We start from the raw sequence: 15,160 nt of genomic DNA, 5'->3' as shown, positions 1-15,160 counted from the left end.
CGCTGCCGATGGCCCCGCACACCGCCTGGAGCCCGAGGCTGGGTAGAACAACAGACTACCGCTAACAGCACCGCAGTTGGGGCACCCACTGCTATACACCCGGCAGGAAATTTAACCGCATCGATCTTGCTGGCCCTGTGCGGACCGGCAAGAATTTTCTGCGGACCGATATCGGTCCACAGACCGGCGTTTGAAGAACACTGGGTTAGAGGACTGCTGTATGTAGAACTGAAACAGACTAGTAAGGACAAGCAGAGACAGGGAGAGAGATTTTAATAAAGGGTTGAGGTGATGAGAAAGACTGAACGGGATAAAGAGACATTTAATGTACAGCATTGCATGTATCTCATAGCGCTATAGAAATTATTAGTAGTGATGTATGATTTTCTGCAGAGAAATCTCACATTTGGTCTGTACTTATATCAAACAACTGCAGAGCAGTGGCGCAGATGTGATGCATGTAGTTATGTGATCATTAAAACTCGTTGGATGGAGCAAGGACTCAGTCGCTGTTAATCTGCCTCTCCAAAAGGAATGGCTGTGGAGCTCTGTAAAGGAAGGATTATCATCAAGCAAGCTTCATTAAGTGGCATTTTCTGCCAATACTGTATTCATTTGTCAAAGGTAATTTTATAGATGGCTATCTGATAACAGATGGTCTCTGTGGGGTGGCTCTGTTTATCATAATAGGGATGTGACCTGTGCCAGCTGCCAAAAAAATATCCATGTGATCATCCAGCAGGATCCCAAGGCATCCTGCAGATTATTTAGTACTTTGACTGTCTCCCTAAGAAGAATAAACAGATAAGATGCCAAGCACAGCCAGACACTGTCCTGTAAACTAGGGGGAGGGGGGATTGTACCTGCTGCACATGGTATGTGAATTAGGTGTCACCAAGGAAGGTGTAATAGTGAAGGTCTGCAAACTAACAGGGGGATTTCACCTTGAGAAAGAACAATTAATAAACATAAGAACATAAGATTTGCTGGGTCAGACCAGTGGTCCATCGTGCCCAGCAGTCCGCTCACGCGGCAGCCCTTAGGTCAAAGACCAGTGCCCTACTAGAGTCTAGCCTTACCTGCGTATGTTCTGTTCCAGTAGGAACTTATCCATCCTTGTCTTGAATCCCTGAAGGGTGTTTTCCTCTGTAACAGCCCCTATGACAGCGTTCCAGATTTCTACCACTTTCTGGGTGAAGAAGAACTTCCTTACGTTTGTACGTAATCTATTCCCTTTTAACTTTAGCGAGTGCCCTCTCATTCTCTCCACCTTGGAGAGGGTGAACAATCTCTCTTTCTCTGCTAAGTCAATTCCCTTCAATATCTTGAATGTTTCGATCATGTCCCCTCTCAGTCTCTTCTTCTCAAGAGAGAAGAGGCCCTGTTTCTCTAGCCTCTCATTGTACAACAATGCCTTAACCATTTTTGTCACTCTTCTCTGGACCCTTTTGATATAAATAAAGATGATATTTTTTCAATTAGTCTAAGAATTTTTTAACTAGTATTCAGGACAGCAAAAGTACTACTGCTTATCATTTCTGTAGTGCTACTAGACATACACAGCGCTGTACATTAAACATTCAAGACACAGTTCCTACTCATTAGAGTTTACAATCTAATTAAAACAGACAAACAGGACAAGTTGGAGGTCAAGGAGCTTCTCAGAGAGGGTGTTAGCTCCTGAAAACAAGCCAAAACAGGCCACATAGGTACCTATTTTGAAGTTGTTTAAATTTTGGTTGTTTAAACTTTATTTTTATAATTCATGCAAGCCTTCAGTTGAAAGAGACTTGCCTCTTATGCATTCAAATGTCTCATATTTCCTCTCTGCTGCCTTTCTTCTAAAGTATACATATTGAGGTATTTATGTCTGTCCCCACATGCTTTACCATTTTAATAGCCACTCTCTGGATCAACTCCATTCTGTGAACATCTTTTTGAAGGTACAAATTCCAGAATTCTGGACCATTCTTAAGGCTTCGTTAGATCTCTCCTATATGTTATCCACACCATCGGGGTATCTGGTCATTGTTTGTGCAACCACCTATTGCAATCAGATGATGATGGAATGCAACTTACCTCCAGGTGATGTCATGGCTTTGTAAAGTGAAGAGGGTGGGAGCAGTCAGGACAGGAAAAATAGTGGCCAGCCATTCGAGGACACCAGGAAGGGAACTGCAAAAGGGAGCCATTAGAGGAGCATGAGGAAGAGAAAGCTGTAGCTTTTGCCACCAGGACAGCTGACTTTGAGGCTGAGGATAAGGAGGCTGGCATGCCTATATGAGAGGTGAATGCTGGCACTCTTATAGTGAAACCAACAACTGCCTCCCCAGTGGGAACAGAAACTTCAGCTCTAAGAGTGAATGCTGGCACTCAAAGCAACAGGTCAAGCTGCAAGAAAGAAAGGTAGAAGTTAACAAGCTGCTGGTAAGTGGGATACTATCCTTTAACCATGAGGTTACAGCCAATACTCCCTCTAAGGAATGGATGGGTGTGTTCATTAAATAATACTCTGGTGTTGTGAAGTTAATTTCCAAATCGCAAATTCTGAGATGGAGAACGAAGCAGGGCAAACCGCTGGTGCACAGAAAACAACTGGACCCTTGAGGAAGGCTTTGTTAGCCGAAACATGGCTGATGTGGACATTTTCTGAACATTGATTGAAGAAATAAAGTAAAGTCAAAGAACATTGTGTTTCATCCACAGTTTGTTTTGTTTCTGGATTGCTCCTTTTTCTATGGAACATTGGGTCTTCTTATTTTTGCTTCTCAATGGATGGGTGTGTGCAACATTTTTTTTTTCATGTGAGTGACAAATTCTAAAACTATTTTTCGTGTGAGCAACAAGTTCTAAAAACTGACAATTTTCCAGATTTACAAGTACTTTTGTGAGCAACTATGTAAAATCTGTGAGTGACGCTCCTAAAATGTATCAGCAATTGCTTGCACACTTTGCTTAGAAGGAACTTAGGTTATGGCCCTACGTGAGGAGATTAAATATCTGCACAAGGACCTGCTGAAACACTAACCCCCCACCTTGCCCCTCTCAGAACACCAGAACCAGGAAGACCCCATTCTGCTGCCTTGCTACCTCATGAGACACCAAGTACCTTGTGATGTTCAATGCCCCCTGTGCCTGCTGTCATCATAAGATCTCTTCATACCATAACCACTGCCAGTGCACTCCAGTGAACACATGCCACCTGATATTTAGTGCTATTTAACAGGCCAGGATTGGTTCCTGGTTGGTTAAATAGCACTAAGCCAACTAAGCACTAATATTCAGCATGAGATGGCCACTGAATATTAGCACTTAGCAGCTAGCCAGCTAGCCATGAAATTTAAAATGTTACACATCTATGTTTAGTGGCCAATCGAGCCACTTAAATAGCTGGTCTATCTTTGACCACAATAACCTTAGCGGCCAATGCTTAGAATTGACATAGCTGGCTAGCCAAATTAGACCAGATATTCAATGCCTGCCACTGGAAATAGTCAGCATTGAATATCCAGGCTCATTGTCAACCACAGGAGTCAGTCCAGCTAACTTCTACAGTCTGAATATCAGCCCTATGGTATTTTCTGTTGTTTGGTTGAGATAACTATGTGGACAGGTTACATACACGCACCCCACCCCCCAATGCTTCCATTTATTCCTCAGTTCTTAATTCTATCTCAGAGGAAATCAAAGAAAGAAATATCACACAAAAGTTAATAGTCAAAGATTTGAGGAGTATTTGGCTGCTTACTAAAGTTAGTAAGCTCACAGTCAAAGTCTCATCGTATTACCAATGACTAGCCATTTTATTGGGAATTGACATCGATAATTAATTCATTATTAAGCATACGTAGGTGGTACATCTTCCAATTACAATATATTTACAAATTGCATACTTCAACAATATTGGTTCTATTGAAATCACATGGTTTCCTATTAATTTTACTTCATTAGTACTTTTCCTTAGCAACAATGACTTAACTCATCACATGTAATTTGTGTCACCTTTGTCAGCAATAGAAGGAAGTGGACAACATGCTTATTGAGGTCACGCTGACCTTGCAGATATGTTCTCTTCTTTTTTTTTAATATCTTTATTCATTTTAAAGCTTAAAATAAGTGCAACATATTATACAGACATTTTACACTTTAACAGTACTTAAATTCAGTCAAATTATATTTCATAAGAAATACATGTATCCTCCCCCCTCTCTTCTATATATCCAACAATTGCACTTAACCATAATTAAATTGTATTTCCCCACCTTGGACGTGTATGTTCAAAGGGCAAAATCAACAACCACTCCTTATATAATTTTGTCAATGGCTCCCAAACATCCTTAAATTTCCTATAATGTCCTTGCTGTATGGCAATCATACATTCCATTTTAAAAATGTGACATAAAGATTCCCACCAGAAATTATAGTTTAACCGGTCCCAGCTTTTCCAGTTCTTCAAAATAAGTTGTATGGCAACTCCCGTCATCATAAAGAGAAGTTTATTATTATGGGAAGATATTGGGCTTTTAGTCCTCATTAACGTGCCAAATAGCACGGTATTGTACGTCAATGCCACTGGATTTTCCAATATTTTATTCACTTGACCCCAAATGGATCTCCAAAACTTAAGTATCAAGGGACAATAGTACAGTAGATGATCCAGTGTCCCTACAGTGCCAGCATCTCTTAGATTTAGAACTATCCAATTTCTGTAAATGAACAGGGGTCCAAAATGATCTATGTAACAAGAAAAAACATATTTGTCTCATAAATGCAGAAACTATACATCTCATCCTCCAAGTCCAAATTCGTGGCCTTTGAGACGCAGAAATCTGCTGCTTTATCTCAATGCTCCAAATGTCACGAAGACTAGTCTTTGGTTTCTTATTCAAAAATTCAGATATTAATTTGTACCACTGGGTGGCCTGATGCCCTAGGAAATCTGTCTGGAAGCATAGGACCAGCAAACTATACAGATTTTTAAGATTTTGCCAATCAGGGAACCCCTTCTGAATGGCTTGCTTCAACTGCAACCACTTATAATTTTGAGACTTAGCAATACTAAATGTTTGTTGCAGTCGTGAAAAGTCAAGCAGCTTTCTCTCTGATACTACATCATCCTGAGTATGTATGCCTGCCTGCATCCAATGCTTCCAGAGGATCTTAAACCCGCCAATTTGAATCTTGGAGTTAAGTCAAAGGGACTGGCAGGTGGATTTATGAATCGGAACAGATGTTAAAAGACATGTTCTCTTCTATTGCAAATATGTTTACCAGAAACTTTCTCATTTGCTAAACAATACATTCCTGTAGGCTGCAACCACATAGTTACAGTCACATAATTTCTCCTAACTCTTCAAGCGACAAATATATTAGTGTGACTTTTAGCTTATTTTCAGGGCCCTGTTATGTTATTGCTCCATCTTGTTTCCTACCTCGTGGTAATTATCACAGTATAAGCCTTTGAGGTGCTCATCAGGAGGTCTCTATTTATATTCACAGTGAAAATAATAGTATTTTCTAAACAGCTCTGTTTGTTTTGCATGATATATGTTTACTGTGCTGTGAACATTTTTGAGAGTGTGGTTTGATATTCCATCTTGTTCCAGATATTAAACCAAAATATTTTGTTCTAGTAAGGAAAATATGTACTCTGTGAGCTCTGCTGTTTATACTTTGCTGTGTCACAAGTTTCTGAAGGATTTCTATTATTCAGCTATATCTTTCATATAATATTAGTGTCTAAAAGTTTTAACTAAAATTGTATCTAATACATATTAAGTTATGCCCCCCCCCTTTATTATGCATAATACAATTATCACCATCACTGCCTTTCATGTGACTGCATGATGTGAGGGACTGCTGGATGGTGTGTTATAGAGCTTTTCTAAGAGTAGTGGGACCCCATTCAGCACCTGTGTATGCTGTAGCAGTGGGTGTTTGCAGAGGATGGAGGGTGAAGATGTGAAAGAGGGAAGAGGAAGGGGGAACAAGGTAGTCTCACTCTGCAAATGGGGAGATGGGAGGATGAAGGGAATTATAAGCATTTTGGCCTGGATGTACTAACGATACCAACTGGATCACTGTTGGCCGATTCACTGGCCAGTTCTGGATGAGCGATTGATACACTACCAAGACTGCATGCAAATGATTTACACAGAGATGCTCTCCTGAAGGGCCTTAGGTGTCTGAGACAATCAGGTCCTTAGGCCCCTCCCTCTCTATCCCATGTGGTACACAGGGAGGGGCTTAAGGTTTGATGTCTGAGCAAATCAGGGCCTTAGGCTCCTCCCCGTGTATCACATGGTACACCAGAAAGGGGAAGGCCTGTCATTTTCGATGGACCGGACTAGGAGCTGAAGGGACTGTGCTTCCTTCCAGCTCCCAACATTTAACAAAGGTATGGGGGGTTAAGGGGAGCATCCAGTGGTAGGAGGGACTGGGCATCCCTCCTGCCTTTTTTTCAGGCGGTAGGGAGAGGGTAGGGGATAGTTTGTGGGGGCTCCATTGGCAGGAGGGAGTATGCATCCCTCCTGCCAATTTTCTCTCTTGGAGAGGGAGATTCCTGGGGCCGCATTCGTCAGGGATGGTTGTCATTGGTGGTGGGGGACTTTTTTCTTTTTTTTTTATGTGACAGATATTTTGCATGTGTAACACATGCATAATATCTGTGCCATTGAAAAAAAATGAAAAAAAAACCCCGGCAGACCTGTAGGTTTGTCCAATCGCTAAAACCCCGATTGTGGGGGGAATATCCAAGCGATGTTACTGCATCAATCACTTGGCTACATTGCAGGGGTTTTTTGCTAATTTGCATGGCCAGATCAGAAAATGGGCGATTGATGGGAAAAACACGCAGTGGGCCATTTTGTGCATTGGGTCGGTAAATGCAATCGTCTAGCTTAAGTGCAGGTTCTGTAGACATAGTCAGCTGAGCTGATATTCATCGGCTGGCCAGCTTAATCATAGCGGCCAAAGATAGACCTGCTATTTAAGCAGATCTATCTTGCAGCTAGACTTGGCTGGTGAGCCAATGAATATTGGTGTGTGACGGGGGTATGTTGTGCGACATAGCTGGTGACCGGGATATTCAGCAGGAGTTAGCTGGCTCTCTCCTGATAAATGTCAGCAGTTAGCTGGCTTAGCCGTTCCCAGCTGGCTAAATACTACTGAATATTGGGCGCGATATTAAAAAAAAATAATAACAATGTAAGCCCATGTTCTCATATTTTGCTGTGGTATACACTGATAATTTGATCTGTTTTCTTTTCAGCACCCATGTTTACTGTAACACCAAAAAATATTCATAATGCTACCGGTGCCCAAGTGTATCTGTCATGTGAGGTAAAAGCCGTCCCAACCCCAATCATCAAATGGAGGAAGGTATGTTAAAGCTGGTTTGTGTATGCAGTTGTATAAGATGCACTATTGTGTATGCAGTTGTATCTACATAAATATCCATCAGCACACCAAGCCAGAATTTCATCATCCATGCAGAATTCAGTATCTATCACCAGCATCTGCTACTGTATTTTCAACCAGAAAATTAAGCCATTCACTGACTAGAAGTGCCTCTCCTTAAGCTGCCCTAGTAGAGCTGGCAAGTAAATTTGTTCAAAATTAAGTCCTCGAGGGCTGCATGCATTATACTGGGCTGTAGGAGCAGCTAACTGAAGTATTGGAAAGCTGAACTGAAAGATCTGAACTCCAGCCTTCAGAGTGAAGTGCCAGAATTGTGCTTACAGGATAAAGGGGGCTTGTAAGAGAGAGAAAGTAGCCCAACAAGAGCTGGCAAAAGTGAATGGGTTGTTGACACAGCAGCTGGCAGATATGTAAGAGGAGATGTGGATAGAATATGTCGGTGTTGGCCCAGAATCGAGCACAGCTGACCCAGGTAGAAGTCTCCAGGGGGAAGACAGTAAAGGAGTTGGAATATATGGCTATCCTGTTCAAAAAGAACACTCAGATGAGGATTTGGTCTGAGAACCAGCTTAAGGATATCAGAGAATGACAAAGAAGTGGCTGATGTTAAGCATACATGTCTTGGCTCAAACCAGCAAGATGTCTCTGCAGGTGGAAAACTTAAAGAGAAAGTTGGGAGAAGAATATGAAGTTGAGGGCCATGGTAAATGCATTACAGATGGCCAGCCATCTGTGATGCATCTGGAGAGAGTTTTAGTGCAGCAGGAGCCAGAGGCTATGAGTGGATGCCAGGAGGTGCTAGTTTGAGCTGTAATAGAAGTGGTTCAGTGGTGAATCAGGTGTATTTTTACCGGTATCACCACTTTCTTGCATTGGGTACCACTGAGTTGGTATCCCGTCACCTGTCTGGAACCAACAGCTCCTCTGAAGATCTGGATGTTTGCTACTATCCTATCTGTAAACAAATGAAAGGAAGCAAAACCATAACCTCCCTAGATGAATGCAGACTAAAGACAGGCTAAGGTTAAGTATTTCTAACAAAGGACCCCTTTTAACAAGCTACTCAAAAGGTTTTTTTTTTAATCGCAGATTGGTGCAATAAAAGCTCCAACATTCATAGAATTCCTATACTCAGTATCAAAATGCCTAGATACAGTAAAGATAATAGAATATTAGCTGATACATGGAAAGCATTGAGTTATGTAAATAATTTAATAAATATTCCAATTTATAAATCTACAAATCAATCTTTATGGCTAGACTCCAAGATTCAAATAGGTGGAGAAAAGGTCGCCTGGAAGCATTGGATGATAGCAGGAATACGTTTATTGTATGATGTTATCTCTAATGGTAAACTGCTTGAGTTTTCACAATTGCAACATAAATATGGCATCAATAAATCAGAAAGTTTTAGATGGTTGCAATTGAAGCAGGCCATTCAGGCTGCCCAGTGGTATAAATTGTTAACTGGACTGATTAAAAAGAAACCAAACACTGGTCTGAGAGACATTTGGAGCATAGAGATCAAACATCAAATTTCTGTGTCTAAATGACCAGAAATTTGGACTTGGATGATGAGATGTACAATGTCAGCATCAATGAGACAAACATGGTTTTTTCTGTTACATAGAGCATTATGGACCCCTGTTCGGTTACAAAAATTGGATAGCTCTAAGTCTAATAAATGTTGGCACTGTCATCTTGAAGCAGGGACTTTAGATCATTTGTTATTCTACTGTCCATATGTTATAGCTTTTTGGAAATCAATTTGGGACCAAATTAATTGTTTATTAGATAATCCAGTGGCATTGTCATATGATAGAAACATAGAAAAAAGCAGCAGAAAAGGGCTATAGCCCACCAAGTCTGCCCATTCCAAGTATCCCCTCCCCTAAATTTACTCCCTTAAAGATCCCACGTGAGTATCCCATTTTCTCTTAAAATCCGTCACGCTGCTGGCCTTTATCACCTGGAGTGGGAGTCTGTTCCAATGATTCACTACTCTTTCGGTGAAGAAGTACTTCCTGGAGACGCCATGAAACTTCCCTCCCCTGATCTTCAGCGGATGCCCTCTGGTGGTCGAGGGTCCCATGAGCCAGAAGATATCATCTTCTGACTCGATGCGTCCCATGATGTACTTATATGTTTCAATCATATCTCCCCGTTCTCTTCTTTCCTCAAGTGAGTACAGCCACAATTTTTTAAATCTTTCTTCATACGTGAGATCCTTGAGCCCCAAGACCATCCTGGTGGCCGTTCGCTGAACCGACTCGATCCTCAGCAAGTCCTTTCGGTAGTGTGGTCTCCAAAACTGAACACAGTACTCCAAGTGAGGCCTCACCATGGCTCTGTACAACAGCATCATAACTTCAGGTCTCCTGCTGACGAAACCTCTGTGGATACACCCCATCATTTGTCTTGCCCTGGAGGAAGCCTTCTCCACTTGATTGGCAACCTTCATGTCCTCACTAATGATCACCCCTAGGTCGCGTTCCGCCGTGATCCTAACCAAGGTCTCACCATTTAGTACATAAGTTCTACGCGGGTTTCTCTTACCCAGGTGCATTATCTTGCATTTTTTAGCATTGAAGCCTAGCTGCCAAGTATGTGGTATGGCAATGAGAGCAAAAAGTCAGATTTCTTCAAACAATAACAAATTATTACTTATAATGACTGGGGTTGCCATTAAACAAATTACCGTATTTTCACGCATATAACGCACGCGTTATACACGATTTTACAAACCGTGCATAACCTTGCGCGTTATACACGTGAGCACGCTATATAAAATTTTTTTTACATAGTTCCCACCCCGCCCGATACCCGATTCATCATCCAGAAGGACCGCTCGCACCCCCACAGCCTCCCCCCCTCCCCCATGGAGAAGCTGTCTACCTTGTTTCCGGATGCCAGTGAGCCCAGCTGCTTCCTCTGCCGGCGGTCCTGCCCCTTCTCTGAGCCCTGCTGCGCTGCTTCCTCTTCTGGCGGTCCCGCCCTTTCTCTGACATCAGAGAAAGGGCGGGACCGCCGGAAGAGGAAGCAGCGTAGCGCAGGGCTCAGAGAAGGGGCAGGACCGCCGGCAGAGGAAGCAGCTGGGCTCACTGGCATCCGGAAACAAGGTAGACAGCTTCTCCATGGGGGAGGGGGGGGCTGTGGGGGTGCGAGCGGTTCTTCGGGTGGGAGTGCGAGCAGTCCATCGGGGTGGGAGTGCGAGCAGTGGGGGTGCGAGCGGTTCTTCCGGATGATGAATCGGGCGTCAGGGGGGGCATCAGGCTTTCAGGGTGGGGACAGGACTTCAAGGGGGAGAGGAGAGTCGGGGTGGCCGAAAGTAGAGTCGGGGTGGCCAGAGGAGAGTTGGGGCAGTGAATGGAAAGTCGGGGCGGGTGAAAGGAGAGTCGGGGCAGCCAGAGGAGAGTTGGGGCAGCCAGAGGAGAGTCGGGGCAGCCAGAGGAGAGTCGGGGCAGCGAACGGAGAGTCGGGGCAGCCAGAGGAGAGTCGGGGCAGTGAATGGAAAGTCGGGGCGGGTGAAAGGAGAGTCGGGGCAGCCAGAGGAGAGTCGGGGCGGCATGCACGGTATACCCGTGAGCACGGTATATAAAAATTTATTTACATAAATTTGTGTTTCCCGCGTGTTTTACACAGGTGCGCGTTATCTACGTGAAAATACGGTACTTATAATTGGAAGAACTGGAGTAGACTAAATTATAATTGTTGGTGGAATTCTCTATGTCATATATATATAAAATGGAAAGATTTATTGCAATACAGAAAGGGTGTTTTAAGAAATTTCAAGATGTGTGGGAGCCATTAACAAAATATTGTACTGATTAGAGGACATCTTTTCCCTTGAATTTACAAGTTCAATTGTGAGGGGGGAGGGAGGGTAATTTATTATTACAAATCGTACAAGGTATTTGATTATATGATAAGAAAATGTGGGAAGGGTGGGAGATAAGAGCATATCATTTGTACCATTGATGATTATTAAGTGGTATATTTATTGTTAATTTGTTTGAATATATTGTCACACTTATTGTAAGTTTGAAAATTAATAAAGATTTTTTAAAAAAGAATTCCTATGAACATCGAAGCTTTTACCATAGCAATCTGCGATTTCAAAAAAAACCCTTACACATCTTGATAAAAGGGGGCCTTATTGTGCAAAAGAACAGATAATTATAATCCCCCTAAGCTGATCCTCCCATGATAACAAAAAAAATGTTTTTGATATGCAGTCAGTTCACAGTTTCAAAACACACATTCACACAATATCTGAGCCCAGTTTTATCTGTATATCCAAATATCTTTGAATCAGAAATAATGAAACTCCTCAGTAATTGCCTCACAGTTTCACAGCTTTCTCACATAGAGCCTTATAAAATATCAGGAATACTGGAAACTTCTCTGCACCACAGAACTTCTCAGAATTTTAAGACAATAGGTCACTCTAAAGGTTTTAGACCTTCAGTTCTCAAAAAGAACATTTAGCTTTCTTAAATAGTTTCAGATTAAGCTTCACACAACTGTGTATACTGGTTAAGGTCTCAGCAGATTACTAATCAGAAAAGACTGCAGGAATGCAGGTCAGCATTGCAGGAGAAAAACAGCTAAACACTAAATACAAAACATTTGCTTTAAACACCAATAATATTAGGCAATCTAAGTGGAATCAATGGTCTTACACAGTGAATTCCCTGTTTCCCAGTACTTAATACTTCTTTTTAGCAACAGGAGTCACAGAAATTCAGTCTAAATTCTGAAATGCACTTTTAAAGTTCATATCAATTTTCCTTTGAAATGTGAAATTTAATTTAGAAAACTCAATAAATCATGAGAACCAGTATACAGATTATTATAAGCAGGTATCAGATACATTCTTGACCCATAGCTCACACAAACTCAGCTGTCTCCTCCTTTACAGCCTTCTTGTTATTCACCTTGGCTCAACAGCAGGTTTAATTTGCAGTATTTCTTATTAAATCAAACATTTTTAGAAATATGATTTCAAAAATATTCACTACTTCCAAAAACATACAAACTCCAGACCCGACATACAAATTTTCACTCAGCAGCCACACATCATTTCCTCACCAACTCCTTGTGTTGCCTTAATTTCTCTGTTCTTCTTTAGCTCACAATAATGGTCCTGAGGCTCTTAAGTGCAGCTTCCCCCAAACTTCGTGCTCAGACTCTGAGCTAGATGCACTAAACAGGGTCAGTAAAACTGCGTGGGTCTGCTGCAATCCAATTTTTGGCTGATTCCAAAAGAGCGATTGATATACTAACAAATTTGAATGCAAATAATTTATGTGGACGTTTGCTGTAATCCCTGTCTCTCCCATCTGATGAATCACTGTGAGAGTGACTTTTATGCATGCACAGAGCTGGCAGGGGAAGCCCCGAAGCAGCCTCCTGCCATTCTACTATTTGACAACAAATAAACCCAATAAGAGGAGTGTTTCCCACTGCAGGCTGTGAGACTGAGGGCTTCCCATTCACTCTAAATATTTATTAGGTGTGTTTTGTTGGGCTGTCTTTTCCCCTCACCCCTTTTTGGGTCAGGGGAGACTTGTTCTCTCGACTCTAATGTTTGGGGCAGGAAACCTTTTTTATTTTCATGAACACAGATCTGCGTGTTACCCATGCACAATACCTGTCCCTATTTTTAAAAAAAAGTCATGCTGGGCCCCCTCCCAACCACAACTGCAGATCAGGGACCCCCCCTGACGATGATGGCAGTCCCCACGAGAGATAGGAGGGATGCCCACTCCCTCCTGCTTCAGCAACCCACGGCAACAAAAATAGCAGGAGGGATGCCCATTCCCTCTTGCCAACAGAGGCCCCCACAACCAGATGCCCCCCAAACCATCCCCTCCCTTCCCCCCCCAAAAGGCAGGAGGGATGCCCATTCCCTTCTGCCACCAGATGCTCCTACAAACTCCCTCCCTCCCCCGGTACCTTTGTCTGAACTTGAGAGCAGGAGGAAGGCTCAAGCCCTACAGCTCCGAGCCTGCTAGTCCAAAATGGCAGGCCTTCCCCTGTGATGTATGGGGAGGAGCCTAAGGCCCATCATTTTGGACTGATGGACCTCGGAGCTGAAGGGACTGAGCCTCCCTCCTGCTTTCAACTTCGGAAAAAGGTACGGGGGGGGGTGGTTGGCTGTCATGGTGGTCATTTACAGTGGCAGGAGGAAGTAGGCAATTCTCCTATCTCTCTGTCAGGAGGTTAGGGAACCTGCAGTTGTCGTCGGGGGGTTGGGTTGGGGGGGGCGGCTCGGCTCATAGTTGTTTTTTAATGGGACAGATATTATGTATGTATAACACACACACAGCATCTATGCCCATTAAAAAAAAAAGTATGGCATGTTATAAATATATTAATTTGTATAGATAGGACAGGAAAGCGACTGGTCTTGACAAGTCACTTTTTTTGGATTGCTAAAAGCGATCACTTATTTGTACATCGGAAGCCATGTTAGAGCGTCACTCTGCTAGTTTACATGACATTTCAATATTAATTACCTTATTTTCATGGCCAGATCGGAGAATGAGCGATCATGCACAAAACTACACAGTGAGCTGTTTTGTGCATTGGGCTGGCAAATCCGATTGTCTCTCAACCAATCAAAACCGGTTTAGTGAAGATCGTTATATGATCACTGACTTTAGTGCATCTAGCTCTGTCTCTTATCTTTTTGATCTCCCAGTAGCTCCCAGGCTCTGTGCATGGGCCCAGGCTCTGAACATTTCTCAGCATTTCCTTCCTGCCTCTCTCCTGTAAGTGTTTTAAATTTATTATTTTTTTCTTCCTGCTATATTCCCCTAGCTTTAAGATGAGGTTGTCCTCAACATCACATATCATCTTCTTTTCTTTACATTGCAACTGTTGAAGCACTTTAAGTGATAATCATACATTCTTCAATTACCCAAGTTAGTTTAGAACTAGCACTATCCAAAAGGTACAGGTGTAGATCTGGCAGAATGCCTAAGCACATCTTCTTCATTTCTATTAGACAGGCTAGATATACTAAGCACATCTTCTTCCAAAAACACGCTTTCTGAACTGCCAGGTACACTTGCAGTGGGGACACAATTAGAATCTACAGACCAATATAGCCCAACAATCAGAATCATTATCATCATCATCATCATCAACTTCTGAACAAACACTTTCATTAGCTGTTGTAATTACATCTGAAGTATTAATCACCAAGGGCAAAGCATCTTACTCTATAGGAAAAGCTACTAGTTTTATCTGGTTATGGTATACAATTTTAATTACACCATTTGAGGATTTATTGCCATATGTTAACATGTTTGGTTTGAAAACTTCAACCACAGTGTAAGGGGTAGATTCCCTGACATTCTGGATTTTGTGCCTGACTCTGTAGTGCTTGCACAACACTCTCTCGCAATCCGATCTGCACCCCTCTTTCCTTCTAATCAAAAATTTGTTTTTGTGTTTCTCCAGACTGATATGATATTTGTTCTGTGATTTTAAAAGCCAATTGTAACTTCTTTAGATGCTCTTGCACCCAGTCATCCAAATCTTTTGTTTCTACTTCCATTGAATTTATATGTAAATCCCAAGGTAGTCTTGAGTCTCTCCCAAAATGTATAAAGAATGGGAAGTATCCAGTTGATGAATGAATATGACTATTGTAAGCAAAAACTAATTCTGGCAGATGTTCAGCCCATTTTCTCTTCTTTTCATAGGTGCCATAGACTCGTGTTTGAATCCT

General features: G+C 42.2%; 1 protein-coding gene across 2 annotated transcripts in view; it reads left to right on the top strand.

Moving 5' to 3' along the window:
- IGFBPL1 (insulin like growth factor binding protein like 1) overlaps positions 1 to 15,160 on the top strand; it is a 137,112-nt gene that overhangs the window by 89,015 nt on the left and 32,937 nt on the right. For both annotated transcript variants that reach the window (XM_033946907.1, XM_033946827.1), the window contains exon 2: positions 7,271 to 7,380. In XM_033946907.1, coding sequence (XP_033802798.1) covers positions 7,271 to 7,380 — 110 coding nt within the window. The remainder of the gene's footprint in view (positions 1 to 7,270; positions 7,381 to 15,160) is intronic.

Source organism: Geotrypetes seraphini, chromosome 1 (genome assembly GCF_902459505.1).
Source record: "Geotrypetes seraphini chromosome 1, aGeoSer1.1, whole genome shotgun sequence".
In the NCBI taxonomy this organism is placed as follows: Eukaryota; Metazoa; Chordata; class Amphibia; order Gymnophiona; family Dermophiidae; genus Geotrypetes; species Geotrypetes seraphini.
This window is presented reverse-complemented; position numbering and strand designations above follow the sequence as displayed.